The sequence below is a fragment of the Cydia strobilella genome, chromosome 7 (genome assembly GCF_947568885.1).
Source record: "Cydia strobilella chromosome 7, ilCydStro3.1, whole genome shotgun sequence".
NCBI classification, from domain to species: Eukaryota; Metazoa; Arthropoda; class Insecta; order Lepidoptera; family Tortricidae; genus Cydia; species Cydia strobilella.
In genome coordinates, this window is record NC_086047.1 from 3089980 (window position 1) to 3107539 (window position 17560).

The 17560-nt window shown below is 37.3% G+C and overlaps 2 protein-coding genes across 3 annotated transcripts in view; one reads left to right on the forward strand and one right to left on the reverse strand.

The window, feature by feature from the left end:
* The window catches only part of LOC134742926 (calcium uptake protein 1 homolog, mitochondrial-like), a 31481-nt gene that overhangs the window by 5047 nt on the left and 8874 nt on the right, over nt 1-17560 (forward strand). For both annotated transcript variants that reach the window (XM_063676131.1, XM_063676132.1), the window contains exon 5: nt 10559-10673. In XM_063676131.1, the coding sequence (XP_063532201.1) occupies nt 10559-10673 (115 nt within the window). The remainder of the gene's footprint in view (nt 1-10558; nt 10674-17560) is intronic.
* Nucleotides 11561-16890, reverse strand: LOC134742927 (carbohydrate sulfotransferase 11). Its single transcript, XM_063676133.1, has 4 exons — nt 16530-16890; nt 14479-14728; nt 12611-12930; nt 11561-11948 (listed from the first exon to the last, which is right to left on the reverse strand). Exons 1-4 carry the CDS (start codon nt 16722-16724, stop codon nt 11580-11582), a joined length of 1134 nt encoding a protein of 377 aa, XP_063532203.1. The 5' UTR covers nt 16725-16890; the 3' UTR covers nt 11561-11579.

A 17560-nucleotide genomic window follows, 5' to 3' on the forward strand; every position in this document is an offset into this window, starting at 1 on the left:
ACCCTAATGTGTCGTCCTATGAGACGGCATCGTATCGTCCTCTGAAATGACAATGAAATGACGTTGTCTTGTTAGACAAACAACCGTTGTCTCATGGTCTACCATTAATACGGTGGCGGACGTCTTATTGGTCCCATTATTGTTCGATGTCTGCTTGGTCGGACTCACATTTTTTTTTTTTTTTTTAAGATCTGCATGGTCCTGATATTAACCATGTGCGACCCGGTTAGTCTACGTCATCGATCGAATTGTGTGTCACCTTTTAGGACGATGAGCAGCTGAATTTCTATTGGCGGGTTTGGCGCGAAATTGATAACGAAATGCAGTTACAGTAAATCTTGGTTGTGTACAAATGTTGGTCTTGGTCGATAACAAACAAGGAATTGTTTGCCGTGAACGAACCTAAAACACTAACCTACCTATATACATTCTAAGGATCGTAACTGTATAACCAACTGCAAAATGGCAGTTAAGAAACTGTGCAGAGTGAAAAAACCTTGTGTTATACTTTGCCCAACTAGATCCTTTACCAAAACGAGAGAGGGGGAGGCAAGGAAAATCGACATCAGTTTTAAAGAAGAAAAGAAGATTAAAACTCTCCTCTGAATAGGAATATCAATACACGTAAAATACAAATTCGTTTACGACTGTCATATTATGATATATATGAGTGAAAAATCATCGCACTTAATCCCTCTTTTGAATGACTAGTCAGGTTTTGATAGTCTTTTTGGGGATACTAAAGCATCCCCTGTATCCTCTTCTAATGTTGACTATAGTCTATAGCTACAAAATAGCGGCCTGTCACAAAGAGAAACCTTTGCGCTAGTCTAGAAATTATCTATATTTCAAAACGTCTACTAAGTAGCTGTCACACAGAGACCACAGAACTAAGAGTAACACGTAGAAAACATACCTTCTATCACATTCCGTTCAAAAGGCCGAACTAACAAAAGCATTTATAATGCTCTATTCACATCAATCAGGTAGAAACTTGTAAACTCAGCTTCAAATGCTGTAAGTAACGAGCTCCACTTTGGAAGATTATCTTAGCAGCGGGTCTTAAATCATAATACGTTGACTGCAAACGTTCTAGTTCCATTTCAAAGAGTTCCATTACTATTAATATAACTATCGGAAACGGAATGGTATTTGTAGGAGGTGCTTTCACAGAATGACTAAAAGGACTACAATACTAATTTAATATGGCTTTCCGCATTGTCACCCATGATTGATCAATAGGAGTGGAAACATCGGTTTCGTTAGTGGTAGATGTTATATGTCTGACGAAGCTTCCCTTTGTGTAAATAAAGAAAGAATTTATGAAAATATTTTTCGGTAGTTCAGTTAGAGTGGAGTCCTGTGTACGGAAAAATCGCGAATTAAATTAGTGAAGCCGACTAAGGGAACTAAACCGTCGAACCAACAGCCATGGTCCACGGCTTTGTATCTAAATGAACTTGAACTCTTTAACTCAAACGACTACACATGATAAAACAATAAAACTCGTTAATTGCTCCGAGGGTTTGTTTGATTTTCCAATAAGACAAATAAATGAAATCACTTCAAAATCTTTGAAACCATGTGGACTGCGGGGCAATCCATTAAATGTACATACAAAGGTACAACGTACGCAAACGTACATACAAGAGTAATATTTAGAAAATATTTGCAGGCAGTCACCGAAAGCAGATACCTGATTCGAAAAGAGCACGGATCGGAAATACAAACCCTTCTTTCGATTTCTAGTTGAGATGTTTCCCTTCCTACGAAGTAGTCTCATGCTTTTACAAAAGAACTATAACATACGGCGTTTTAGGCCAAAGGCACCCAAGTTCAAGATAATATGTAATATTCTTAGAGGAATACCCGAAAGAGAACATCCTTAAAAAGACGAGTCAACTAGGTCAAATCCCAAATAGATACCAGTGCACGGAATCAGAGGTTTGATAATAACGTTAGAACGCTCATCAAAGGATCGCGCAAGATCTAAGCCGAATATGATTCTAGTAGTGTCTCATGACTACAATATGCTCGCCGGTTAAATAGAGTCCAATGTACTCTAAAAATCAACACTAGTTCTGTTGTCATTGCCAGATCTAAGTACTACAAGCTTAACTGAAAGGTAGAAGTCCAGGGCTTACAGCAGTCCAGGGCTTACAGCATACTGTTGTAACAGGTCTCGTATGGCATGTACTCGCAATTGTAAACATCATCGTCAATGCAATCAAGTAGTGTTGTAGGTTTGTAGTACCCTACAAAATCATCGTGTCTTGGATATAGGGCAGACGCGCTGCTAATCGAATTACAGCACTACATTTCATATATTTATATATTCATGATAAATTCATTAAATACAGTAAATATGAGATTTCTAGATATATATCAGCTTTACGTCAACGAAGTGACGAATAATATGTCGCAGAAAGGCCTAGATCATCAAATAATTGTCTATTGGGGGCATCATGATGACTGATTAGTACTAGGGTTAAAAACAGTCTAAATTCAACTGATATACAAAGTTCAAAGTGTTTTTATTTGTAAGTATATGTCAAACTGATTACAGTAGCGGTAAATAAATATTTGTAGCACTATACCCTGCCTGATGGCACAATTACATGAAAGTCAATAAACAACATACAACGTCCTTGCGTTGCTAAATCTCTTATCAAAATTAATATTTGGTAATGAATGCATCTACACGTGTCAAGGGTCAATAGGAACTGTGCCACGGCACCACACGCGCGACGGCACTAGCGCAGCACTTGAGATTAGATTACGTTATGAAGCTCGACCCGTGGACATAAACAAATAATACTGTAATGTAATGTAATTTGTCTTAGTCTCACGAAAGTTTCGCAATTGGTTTTAATAGGTTGCACTACAATTTAAAGTGGATATTTTCACTTCGTTTATTCTTATTCAAAGAGTCTTCCGTGGTCAGCCAAGAGGTGTTTACGCTCTTATTAGAAGATCGTATGTATAGGTACGAAAGCAATAAAAAACTCACGAAGTGTGCTAAGACTAACAATAAACTATTGTACAATCCACTACCAGCGCGCGAACCATAAAATCTTCATTTTGGGAATCAATTCGCCACCAGAAAGAGTGAACGTTAAACAACCTAAAATGCCAAACCTAAAGATTATAGGTGAACTCATTTGAATGATTCAATGATTAAAATATCTTCTAAAATATTCTACTTGGTAGACCTATCTTCAGTAAACGCACAGTATCATGGAGAGATGCCATCCACAACAACTGGAGTTGTCAGCATCACTTTAAATTTACAATCATCAACACCATACGATTGTCACCTGCGTGTCAGTACTCAGTAATTCTGTTCATTCACCATTCGTTACATTCGCTTGCATGACTGACAAGTATATAATATAAGCTCAGTTGAAGCGGTACCAGCCTGCATGCATGCGGCATGTTTTCAGTTATCTGTGGATAGTAAATTTAGCAGCATAATTGACACTTAAAATAAATAGGAGCCTACCATTTCATATAAGAATTATTAACTATTCATAGCTAAACATTAATATGGTTGTTTTAAAGCAACCCTCACCTAAAACCAATCAATAAGGATGTATTATCGGCTCAGTTGAAACTACTACTAGCTGAAAGTTGTTACTAGATATTAAAGTGCTAAATCGTGAAATGATGTATTTTCTTCTTCATTTTCTGACGCTACTTTCAGGCAGAGCCGTACTCGATTCGAAATACAATTCAATTATTTCCGCAAATAAACACATTATTTAGGTATACATATAATTAAGTAAGTAAGTAAGTAAGTAAGTATTTATTTGCAAAGAATAAGTAGGTACAATAGTGTCTTAGGTGGTAAGTGACAATTAGTTGCTTATTCTGCTATTTGTACTATACAGGTTGTACTAGCATGCAAAAATCTTAAAACTAGAAACTACTACAAATCTGGCTGTATATCTTGAGAAAGGAAATCTTTTACATTGTAATAGCTTTTATCAGTCAATAGCTTCATCAATTTATTTCTAAATCTATGTACATGTAGTTCTCTTCTAGTTTTAGGTAGTTTGTTAAAAAGTTTCATGCACATAACAAAGCAGTGATTAGTGTATAATGCTGTCCTGGGAACACAGTCATGAACCAGCCTTCCAGGATCCCGTTGATTTCTAGTAGAGGCGCTTTCAGCTGTAGTAAATAAATACATATGCCTCTTTACAAACATGCAGATTTCCAAAATGTATAAGCATGGTAGCGGTAAAATCCTAAGTTTTTTGAACGATGGTTTGCATGTCTTGTAGGGGGCTAAATTACAAATAGCACGTATACATTTCAATTATAATTTTCAACACATTTACGGAATTTGTTGTCATTATGTAGTGGGCTATGTAACAAATGAAGCCGGTATAGTAAATAACTATTAATGTCTAAAAATACAAACATTTGGTTATTCGTGCATATTAAAATACATATTACATTACATCTGACCTATACTGACCAATTTACATTTAATTGATAGAAAATACTTTAAATCAGAGAGGACCCCAGGTTTTTCCAATTAGTTACGAATTGAAACAGATTTTTGGATGGATCGGCAGTTCTATATTTCATTGTGTTAAGCAGTAGACAAGTAGTATTATTTTTTTGTAAAATAATAATTATCATTACATTATACAACATTACCTATTTATCATTTTCACCTAGTGGGGTGTTGTAAGGAAAGCATGAGAAGTGGACGGGTTTGATATAAAACTCACTTGATGGGGTTCACTTTGCAAGCATCACAAGCTCGCGTAGCTTCAGATGTGATTCAGCATACTTACATAGTCGCAATGAATAACTTTAGTTATGTTGCCAGTCAGTGCTAACGATTGTCGTATCTATCGATAATTACAAATGAGGAAATTCTAGTCATTAAGGTTTGACGCAAACAATCTTTTGGTATATCAATACGGAATATATTTCAAGCCCATATTCTTATTATGCAAAATTGCATAAATATTATAACTATCAGTCACAGGTCACAGTACGCCCGGGCCAGCGCCGGCAGAGGTTTAAACACGTCTCATATGTGGTTCAAGCGGGAGGCAAGGATACCTAAATAGAACCGTTTTTCCCCCGAAGGGTAAAAAACGGATATTTAGGTTCCTGCCGAAGCTTGAACCACGCCTAAGGGCCTTGCCGGCTTATACATATGGTACTGACGAGAAAGCAGCCGAGCGCTAGCAACCGGGCGACATTAGTACTTGAGTGGCGCGATAGATGGCGCTGCAAGTTGATAAATTCCCTTAATTAGGGCTGAGTTACAAGGGTGTTATCTCATATGTGGTTCAAGCTTCGCAAGGAACCTAAATATCCGTTTTTTACCCTTCGGGGGAAAAACGGTTCTATATCATACAATCCGACAATAAAATGACTACCTATTTATTATAGTAAAAAATTGGAATTGGCGATTGCATGAAATTTTCCTCTTGGTGACAAGCACCATTAAACAACGTGTAACTGAAATAAAGAGCTAAACAACCACTTATTTAAAAAACCGGACAAGTGCGGGTCGAACTCACCCACCGAGGGTTCCGTACTTTTTAGTATTTGTTGTTAGAACGGCAACAGAAATACATCATCTGTGAAAATTTCAACTCTCTAACTATCACGGTTCATGAGTTACAGCCTGGTGACAGACAGACGGACAGAGAAGTCTTAGTAATAGGGTCCCGTTTTTACCCTTTGGGTACGGAACCCTAAAAAGAGACCCTTCTTTAAAGGAAAGCCACATTTTCGCGCGTAAGGATACAGTGAAAGAATTTAATTTCTGTGCCAGTTCACGGATTTTCAAAAAAAGCATTTCACTTATTTTAAAGATATGCTATGGTTAGTTAAAGATTCTCTATAATTTTAGTTACACGTACAGTCAACAGCAGAAGTAGCTATTTAAGCTAGTAGCTTATATTTTTGAGTCCCCGGCAAGCTCGGCCGAATTTCACCTTCCCATACAAACGGAGTTTCGTTCTCATTTTAAAACTACGTGTTGGATTGTAATGAAACTTTGCACATACAATGACATGAGGTATATCTAGGTCTGTAATTAGTTTATATAGCTCTAGTGTATAAAACAAACGAAATACAGCAAAACCAAGTTTTGTATGAAAAACCTAAATTTGCTTTATTTTTTCTACTATGGTATCTGAACTTACATAAACAAATTACAGACCTAGATATACCTTCTCTCTTCTCTTCCTCAGCGAGTATGCGCCCACTGTTGGGCATAGGCCTCTCCAAATCCTACCTATACTTATAACTACTACGTTCACTTACCTGTACTAACAATGGCATTCTGTTAAACAAAAGCCATTATTTCTTTTGTGTGAGCGCGTGGCCAATTGTGTGTGAGCCTCATTGTTAGTACAGGCAATGAGGATATAATAAGATAGAGCGGTACTGTCATAGTAAATTTTGTTACCACTTTAAATTCACTGCCATCTATCGACATACTTTAAAACTAAAAATGAAGATTTATAAAAATACGTTAAAATGTATTTAAATATGGATAAATGTTTTTTTTATTTGCATTAATTATTTTTATATGTTTTTGACCCATGGTCTTTTACTGGTATGCGTTAAAATTATAAATAACAAACGAAACAGTCAACGCCCTCTATACGAGAGTAGGCCAAAACTAGTGGCGCCATCTGATCGAGAATCAAATTTTCGTGATTTTCGTGGCACGTTTTTTCCTTAGACTGTATCCATCTATTACGGAGTTATATCTATCTTTGGTACAGGTAAGTGAACGAGCTCAGTAGAGATAGCGTTAACTATACTGACACGTGTTTCTGATACGGTCACAGGATAATGTTCGGTAAATTGTCACAAGTGTGGACCCACCTTAAGAGTGTCGCTGTTATTAAGAATAGTGTGACTCGTGTCACGATTCTTTAATAACGATCTCGTAACTTAATGGTTTTATTTAATGAGGTACCTAATTAGACTAATTACTATCTTAACTGTTAACATAAATGTCTTATACATGTTGTTTAGTTCTTTCAATATTATTTGATATCTTAAGGGGCTCACTGACTATCAGTCCGCCGGACGATATCGGCCTGTCAGTTAGAACAAAAATTTGACAGTTCCGAACAACTAACAGGCCGATATCGTCCGGCGGACTGGTAGTCATTGGGCCCCTTTACTTTCACCTATGTTGCCGTGCCCTGTTTTGATATCAATGTTTAATGCCGGCTGTACACATGTCGAGAGACCCCGAGACAGACCGAGACCGAGTGAGAACTTACTTACTGCACCCTCGCTCTCGTCTCGTCTCGTCATTCTCCAATTTGGTCGGTTTTTAGGGTTCCGTACCCAAAGGGTTAAAACGGGACCCTATTACTAAGACTCCGCTGTCTGTCTGTCTGTCTGTCTATCACCAGGCCTCACGAACCGTGATAGCTAGACAGTTGAAATTTTCACAGATGATGTATTTCTGTTGCCGCTATAACAACAAATGATTTTTTTGCCGTTTTTGCGTAATGGTACGGAACCCTTCGTGCGCGAGTCTCCGACTCGCACTTGGCCGGGTTTTTTGACTCTCGGCGTGAGGCTCTCGACGCGTGTGTACAGCTGGCATAATGGTACTAGCACCAACACACTTAACTGACCATTGTCCAGTCAGTTAATTAAGACGATAACGGACGACCGGTTCTCCATACAAACGTAGTTTTCCTCCCTGGATGTTGACACTGGAAATTATGGAAATATAACTATAATGTTAATATCTAGAGGAAAATAAAATTGGGACTACGTATGGAGAAGCGATCGTCTTCTTTCGTCATAAGTGTTTCTATTAGTACTATTATTACCTTTATTACCTACTTATTTTAATTATACCTCTCTATCAGCAACTTCGCATAAAACTTCAAAGACGTCAATTCACGTCTGTCCAAAATCCATGCCGTCTCTTGACGTCCACAGTACTTGCTGTTATAAAAAAAAAAACTATTTGATTTTTCATTTTTATGCTTTTGTTGTTGTTTTACTTCTTATCAAACTATCTTTGATTTTTAATCGAGTATATAAGCAACAGGAAAAACAATACAACTTGTCTTATATTCCGTCGCATCAGATGAATTATTTTGTATTCGACCCTTTAGCATTTAGCACTCAATAAGTTAACGACCAAATTCTTCGGCAGTGATTCTATATAATCGTTGTTAGAAATATCACATTTTTTTTAAATAGTAAAACGATGAAAATGTTAAAAATAAGCAAAAGGTACATATAGTTGGTCAAGCTAATCTTGTCAGTAGAAAAAGGCGGTAAATTTAAAAAATGTAGGCGCGAAGGCTTATCGTCCCATAGAAATTTTGAATTTCGCGCCTTTTTGTACTGACAAGATTTGCTTGACCAACTATAAATCGCAAAAAAAAAAACAGCAGAACGACGACTTCTGTGGGAAAAAAAATTAAATGCACAACGATTTTCGTAAATAAAACGATCATTTAAATATGACAGTGTCCCGGAATTATCATAAAACATCTGAACGAGATTTTATTTTTTAATTGGTGTGCCTATGTCATATCGTCAATGCTCAATGTAGATTGTAGACTACCAAGTCAACAAGGGGTCCCTTTGTTTGACATAATTATTGAAAGTCATAATGTTATGATTGTCATATTATCATTAGTCATAATTCTGAACTTTTCTGGATTTTCCTCGGGTTATCCTATAGATAGGTTAGGTTAGGTTTGTTTTATGGCAATCCTGAATAGTTACGCGTTTCTGAGAAAAACCAAATTATGACTAACGAAAATGTGGACAAACAATACATTATGACTTAAAACTATATGGGAAACAATAGAGACCCAGTCAACAAATGTGTTTAGTAATGACCTATATATATATTACCTCTGGCCGGCTCTGGCTATATTTTAGCGTCTACCCTTTATACTTTATTGCACCGGCACTTCCCCACTCACACCACTTTCTTGTCTTTTCAGAATTTCGAAGAGGTACTGTTTTCTTCTAGACCCACCACTGTTAAATCAGTTTGCACTAAATTGGTTGTTCTGTCAGTGCAAGCAAAGATTTTTTTGTTTCTTTCCCTACTGTATCGATCATTTCTATATCTAATTATATATTTATGATATGAATTCCTGTAGTTATAGACGTAGATTAGTCCGTTGCTTGTGTTTTTTATAGTATAGTTTTGTGCTTAGAATGGAACCCCTGAAATAAAACACTGGTTATTATTAGATGGGCATACAGCACAATGGGTCCTACGCGACAACTTGTGACCTTTCTTTTTAGAATAGTTTGCGAGGGCTGCAGAGTACGACTAATTGCGTTTTAACCCACTTAGTACTTACCCAGTAACAAGTGTTCACTTATATTCTATCTTTCTCTATTTACTTATGTTTTATTTTGACTGGCAAAGGCGATTGTGTAGTGCCATAAAGTCAGTTCATCCTTCCTTCCCCGTTTTTGGTAAAACTTGTATATATTCCTGTCCACTTTGGTACTTATTTAAATATTTCGTCTTTCAAATATAACTCTTGATTCGACCGACTGGTGGAGAAGGAAGAGTAATATTTTCGAGTACCTATATTATTTCTTTGGTATATATTTTCTTTATACTTATGTTGGTGTACATATTTTATTGATATTCCTGTAAATATGAAAACACAGTATATAAATAGACCAAGGTATATTTTTTTATTAAATTTAAAATAGCTTTAATTTACACATAATTGTTTTTGTCATGGATAAATTATATTGCTCTTATCCTCATTCAAAGCACTAGCTTCTTCATTCAAAATGAAGATTTTTTAAAGAAGAAGAATAAAAGAGGAGAAGAATAATAAAACGAATGGAGGATGAATAGGCTTTAAATTCTAGCTAAGGCATGATCATATGGACAGATCTTATTGGCCTTACTTCTCACGATAGCACTTCAGTCTTCATGCACAATTATGACGCTCAATACCACTGCTTTCCAGTTAGTCCATCCAAAAGTGTTTGTGTTTTGTTTACAATTAGAATGTTTTCAGCAAAATTTAGTCTACTTAGGCCTGATTTGACCAAACTTTGAACGAAGACTGAGAAGCGGCAACATTGGAATATGATCTTAAATTCAACTAGGGAACAAATAAAATTGTTTTTATGAAATATTTTAATTCGCGGGTTCGATTCCCGCCTCGGCCACCGGTGGACTTGGTCACTGTTTCTTTAGTGTATGATATCTATTTCAGTTTATATTAAATTGCCTGTTCTCGTTTGGTCGAATGATATAACTATCAAATAAACTTGTGCCATGTAAAATATGCAATGGAAATGAGTGATGCAAAGAATTTGCTAAATAGAGTTTACCTAAGTAGTATTTTTCTAAACGCTCGTAGATGATATGCCAATCGTTTTATTCTTATGTTTGTAACTATCTCTAAAACTCGGCCGATGCAGTATTTAGTTTTATGATATTTTTAATTTATCCGTTGCGCCGTATGCTTGTAAAAATACAAACACAGGAGTAAAATGATTCACTTATACAAGTACGAGTTTTGACGTGATTAATTTTATACAGAGCATCAGCCAACGCTTGAACTTGGATCTCGACGAGGATTCGATCTTCTACAAGCTGGGTTCGTCGGGTCTCATCACCTTCAGCGACTACATATTTTTGCTGACTGTACTGTCAAGTAAGTGCACCTAATATTTACCACTATGCTGGACACTACGACAGACACAATAGAAAGAACAATGGGATTACGCGTATAGGCTTCTAGTGTCCACCAGGGTGTTAATATAACTTTAAGCGCTAATGACGTCTTATCAAATCAGGAGAAATTGTGCTCTAAAGAGACGCACGATGACGTCCAAAATTACCAATTTAAGAAGAACGTGTGAAGCTATACGTGGCGACTTCTAAATTAATCTTCTAATATTATCAATAATAATAGTTATTTGTTTTACAAGGACGCAAAGTTATTGTTTAATCCCTCGTGCTAATATTGATACCCGAGCAAGCGAAATATTCTAATATTGAACCACGAGCGTAGCGAGTGGTTCGAAAATACAATCTGGAGCGGTGTGAGGGTTTCACAAACTGCCACCAGCCACCAGTGAAACACAAAAAAAATTTATACATGTGGATAAAATGCAACTTTCTCATCCGTTTTTGAAGTATCAAGAGGGCCTTTTTGAGATGGTTGGTGAAAAAATGTTTACCAAGTTTACCTTTAAACGCCATCGACCTCGATTCAAGCCAACAAGCCAGCCAGGTGCCGTCAGTCCAATTTTATTTATCAGTTAAACTCTTAATTATTCTATTTCTTGAAATAAAACTATGAAAACGGATTATATCGTGTATATTGAATTTATAATACATCCCGACGTTTCGAGCCCTTTACAGCGTCCGTTAAATTCAATATACGCGATAAAACCCGTTTTCATAGTTTTATTTCATGAGTAACTATCGCGGTAACCGAAGACAATATTATTCTATCTCTTATTTTGTCTTGTACCCGGCCTTGATTTATTGTAATCAATAATTAAATTGTTCATGCTTCAAAATGAAACAACATCATCAACACATCACATAAACTTTATTTCCTCACATAACTTCTATAAATTTTAGGATCATATCCAAACATCTCAAAATCAATACCATATATTCTCAACAAGTCATTCAGCATACTTTCATCCAGCTGGTTAAAGTAATACTTTAACAGGGCTGTCGTGTTTTTTCCATCTTTCGATTTGTTCATAACTGTCCTTAGTCTCGTTCTTCGGTCCCTAACCCGTTTTCCTAAAACATGCGCCAACCCTAACTCGTATATGACATACCCTGAATCCCTTGAAAGGGTTTCTACTTTTGCTATAACTGTGAAATTGACAGCGCACGGTGAGCAGAAGTGGTAATACGGGGCCCAATGTTCATCGAAAGGGAATCTCTGGTCGAGATCCTTATGTTTCTGAAAGAAAAAGGATAAATACGTTTTAAAACAACATAATAGTACAGGGTGCAGCAATAGTTGCTAAGCGGGTGAGGTGTTCAAAATTATCTTGACGCGACTTTATTGTCAAGAGAATAGCGTTTCAACCTAATTTTGAACACCTAACTTGCTTAGCAATTTCTGTTGCTGACAGCATTGGCAAAACTTAGATCTTGAAATAAGCTATCAGCATACTCCGGTTTGAGGGAGCTATTTGGTTTGACGTTTAAAAAGTGCGAGGACACGCGAAACATAATAAGTCGATGTCGATAATGTGACGTTTTCAACCAAAAGGTACCGTATTGTCGGTTGTCGATAAGGTTGGTTTCAAATTGAAGCTACATGGAAATAGCGCCTTATTGACAACCGAATATAAGTACCCTTTTGTTTGAAAATAGCACAAATTATGACATAAGACGGTACCATAAGTAATTTTCATTTTTTTATCGAATATTACTTACGAACTTATTTATATAAGTGATAAAGAGGCATATAATAACAGATATTTGGCAGCGACACGGTTTGCGATCGCTTATAAACGTAAATTTCATAGGAATTTTAAGTTTATAGTGACACTTCCTCACTCGGTCACTTGTCAAAATAGTGCAAAGTTAGCTTAGACGTTAAAAATGTTAACACACCTCTATTAAATACGCGACGAACTCATAAAACGTCGGTCCGAAGCTTTTTATTGGTCCTAAAACTTTCGCCGCACGCTCTCTATGCTCAGCCACTATAGCTCTCGCCAGCTTCCTATAATACGGCGGCGTTATATACTCTAGCTTGTCTCTATAGGCCGAGAGCAGACGCACGAAGGGCTCTCGGACTATGAGCATGGAGATTACTCCTGGCGTGTTGATGGCGTCTTTGAGTTCTTCTGTGCTTGGTCGTGGAAATTTTCGACGGGCTAGTGTGAGGGGTGTGTGTCGGCTTCGCGCTAGGAACTTCTTGTCGTAGCCACCTGAAAAAATATTATTCTTTTCGATATTCGCCAAATTATTAATTGATAGTCTAAGGTATGTAAAGTCAGCTCAGATCAGTCAAGATCAGCTAAAGAAATTAGAGTAATATGGCGCCATGTTCTTTCATAACTGAATTGTCAAACGTCAAATGTTGACTGGCAATTGTGTCGTTTAACTTCAAATTCGGGTAAATCCATTCGACCCTCTCAGCAAATATCTACCCTATTACCATTTCTTAATACCAAAATCGCATAATCTGACAGATAAATTTACCCGAGTTTGAAGTTAAGCGACACAATTCTGCCCTGCTTATCGCAAGTGCAGTAATCACATTAGAAAACTCAAGCAATTGTTTACCTTGTTCTCCTTTAAATAAGGTTTTTATTTAAACGGTATTTTTGATGCAAGTACTGCATATGCAATAATTAAGGCAGAATTGTTAGCAAGGTTATTGGTAAGACCAGACAATGGCCAGTCAAGAACTTTGCTGGCAGTATGTAATGTATGTATGACAAAGTAACATTAACATTTTATTGTTAACAGTAGGTATTGCAAATGACATGTTATAAATGTTATATAATAGTGTAGTGGACATAGTGAGTTCGTGCTGTGTGGCGCTACAAGTGTTAGGTGACCCAAACCCAAACACACCACTGTGCCCGCCTACAAAGATAGCGCAAGACCTCCCCCAACCGGTTTTCTCGGCGCGCGGCAGCGGCAGTACGCAATACACGGTCGTCGTGAACGCTGCTCGCACTATTAGTGCTTGAGAAAGGAGACCTAGGCTCTCCGAAACATGTCGCGCGAGTGACTAAAACAAGTGAGTCTAAACCGTAAAATGATTTAATGTTAGTATGTCTCACAACAGTTTAAATTCGATAATATATAAATATATGTAACATTACTTTTATTGTTGTACATGGCATTGGTATTCACAGCCAAAGTCAGGTTGCCGACCGGCGGCAATCAGCAAAAAGAAGTAGGTAGCAGCAGGCTTACGGCCTGGCCACGACATCGCGCGGCGGCGGCAGCGGCGAGCGGCGGCCATAGGTTGGAGCGAGACACAGCGATCGGACCTTTCGTTCCCACCTACGGTTGCCGCCGCCGCCGGTCGCGCAATGTCGTGGCCGGGCCGTAACTGGTGTTAGGGTGCTTGCGGGCGAAATAGGCTACCCGTTCCTTTCTAATTTGTTTAGTACCTAGTTTGTTGTACCTAATGAATGCTGTTGTGCTAAGCCTACTGTTCTCACTAAAAAATATATGAAGCTTTTTATGTCGCTTTTCCTGAACTTGAACTTTGGTTGTCAAAAGATGACGTATGACAAATTTAGTTACCACAAAACATGGTGCCACACAGCGTTATCTTTATCAGCTATCAAACACGGGCACATATTTTTCTTAAACTTCACGTCTTGTGCAAAATGAGTGTTTAGTTTCGAACATCCCCTTAAAACCTTATTTATAAAACACTGTATTTTCAAATCATCACTTTGCTGTACTTCTCTGCACTCTCTCATGCCTGCCCACTATCAATTTTCAATACCTACCCAAAATATTAAACTTGTACAGCCAACTCGAGCTAGCCGCCTTAAATATGTTGCACCACACCAGGTTATGCGCGTGATCCACAAAGAACTCCTTACTATTGACGGTCTGTTGAATACGTCTTTGTTTACACACTGTCTGCGCGCGCGCCGCTCGCTTCTCTAGCTCGGTTATGGTGGTGTTGTCTGGCTCTGACCAGTCTATGGCGGGCTCTGAGTCGGTGTCGTCCTCGCCTAAAACTGGACCCTGTAACTAAAGAAAAGTCTTCTTAGTATTGTCTTATTTATAGAGCCCATTGTTTCCCAATGCTGGGCAAAGCCCCCCCCCCCCCCCCCACCCCTCTATTGTTGAGTATTGTCTTTACACCATCCTATTAAATTTTTTTCGAATGATGAATCCCTATAATATTCCTTAAATCCCCCTAAAAATACCGTATTTTTTATTACTCCAATTTATAAATAGATTATTGTGCTTTTCCAAAAAATGTCTACCAACATTTTACGTACAGCTGTCTGCTCCATATAGAAATGAACTGTTGCCGTGGATCTAAAACAGTTTAATGCCAAGTGTTGAATGAAATCTCGGAACTTGTTTGCAATTTTATTAAATATGAGTATGGTTAAGCAAATAAGCAAGTTTTTACTATAAAACTCCCGTGAGACTCAAACATATTAGATTATTTTAAACCGGGTCACTCACGTATTATTAAGTCGAATAGCTCGACATGTTTCGGTCCAATTTACGAGGACCGCGGCGCGGCGCCGCGCCGTCGACCAGTGAAGACGTGTCGTGTCTCCGTGAAGACGGTCCTCGTAAATTGGACCGAAACATGTCGAGCTATTCGACTTAATAATACGTGAGTGACCCGGTTTAAAATAATCTAAATAAGCAAGTTTATTAAATAACTTTTATTTGTTCCTGAATTTTAATTTAATATTGAATTAATTTTAGAAATGTAACTCGGCGATGATTCAATATATCAGAACAGATAATTACATAAAAGGAAGTTTACGAGATTAGATAACTCGTGCGTTCTCGACTGTCAGCTGTTTTTACTACCATTATTTGATACTGACTAACCCGACCAAAAGAGGCTTGAAGGAACTGTCAAAGGGGTCCATCATTCGACGCGAGAGGTATAAAACCTAAGTGTCCTAGGTACATATCTAATAATCATCGATATTGTACCACAAATTCTTTACAGAAAACCGCAATTGTTTTTCTGTTCTCTCCTATAGATAATTGATAAGATTCATTCACCAAATAACACAGAAAATCTTTTTTTTTTTTAATCCTTGTTTAAAGAGCTTTGTCACTTTTGTGACGATGTCGCTCTGTGCGTATACAAAAATGTGACTATCTTCTATTTAGTCCAAGCGCAACAAGTTTGTATAAACATTTTGCATCCTCAGATAGTGGATGCCCCAAAATTTGGTTGCAACCCCCAACTTCAAATAAGGTTACGTTCATATCCTTTCTCTCACTTTCGTTTCGGACACACTCCATGATGACATGGTATTCATCCTCCAAAATGTCACATTTGTCACAGTTTGGCGACGGCACCTTTTTCATTAGATACGCAAATTTATTTAATGGGATGTGTCCGGAACGTAGTCTAAATGCTAAAACTAGTTCGCGTCGACCCATGGACGAGTCCTCAAACCATGGATTCCTTAGAAGTTGTGGCTGGATCGTTTTATACCATATCGCCTTATCTACCGATCTACAATCACCGCAATTGTTTTTCTGTTCTCTCCTATAGATAATTGATAATATTCATCCACCAAATAACACAGAAAATCTTTCATCCTAAACGCGTATACCGTCTCCGTTCCGTGGTGGAAAAAAACTTCAATGTATTCTAATTTTGGTTTAGGTATCTAACTAGTAATGTAAGTGTTCACATATAGAACGGTAATCGTCCTCTCGTAGCTTGTTTATTTACTTACGACTATCTGTCGTTACGACATAGTGGGAACGCGGGCTAAGCACCCCGGCAAAGCAACAGGCACAGAGTAACAAAACATAAATATCACTTTAACCAAACATTTACCAGCCACTTCGTGTAATTGTCAGGAATAGCCCATTCCTTCACAGGCGGCTCCGAGCTCCCCTTGAATATTGTCATCCTCATAACGACCATGTACAGCGAAGCCCAGAACAGAAACGTGGCCGTTTTCGCCCCGCATCGTAAATAGTGCGTCGTTTTCGTCTTCATTCTCGCTCTGATACGTTTCACTGAAAACATTTTGTCGCGACATGTGGAGTAACTATTTTAAATATTAATTTTGTTGAGGTTGTATTGGAGGCGCTAAAATATTTGTTTTGGTGAGCGCAGCATCCCCGGTACTGAGCATGAGCGCGCTTATCGATTTTGTTATCCGGCTGTTTTGAGATGGCCTTTTATCCTTAGGGGTCGTGATTCGTACTTATATAATTACTTTTGGGTATTTAAAAATTTAGCTTAAACGCGTAAAATATACTATTTTAGTTTTTTTCATTCGATGAATGAAGACGAAATTTTATTCGAACGTCATTGTTTAAATTTTGACTTTTATTTTACTTTGTATTTTAATTTTTGGCAATGTTTTGATAGTAATTCAAGTACATTATATTTGAATTTTTATTATAGGCTTGCTTGTTAAAAGTTGGTTATAATTCGGTAGTTCGGTAATATTATAAACTTTCTGACGTTACGTTAAAAAAATAGTATTAAGGAGGCTATGTGCAAAGTTAGCGGTGGGGGTAATAAAAGCGACACCAAAGCACGGCGTGGTGAAAATATGAACTTTCTTGGTTTGACAGGCCAACTAGTATGAAGATGTCGAACCACGAAAGTTCAGATTTCACTAACTTCGCACATAGCTAATACCTACCTAATACTATTTTTTTAACGCAGAAAGATTATAATAATATTCCATGTAAAATTATTAATGTAAACACAAGGAATTACCGAATTGTAAGCAACTTTTAACGAGCATGCCTATAATAAAAATTCAAATACAATCTACTTAAGAAACTGCATTAACGGTTTTGATTAGTTTTCTCCGCATCATTATCTAATATTTATGATTCAAATTAATT

What these genes read in the sequence shown, in the direction of transcription:
- LOC134742927 (XM_063676133.1), bottom strand. Translation starts at nt 16,724, where the DNA reads ATGTTTTCAGTGAAACGTATCAGAGCGAGAATGAAGACGAAAACGACG. An exon ending in ACAATTACACGAAGTGGCTG is followed by an intron (nt 14,729 to 16,529) that starts GTAAATGTTTGG and finishes ACTTTTCTTTAG; the next exon opens with TTACAGGGTCCAGTTTTAGG. An exon ending in TCGTCGCGTATTTAATAGAG is followed by an intron (nt 11,949 to 12,610) that starts GTGTGTTAACAT and finishes TTTTTCTTTCAG; the next exon opens with AAACATAAGGATCTCGACCA.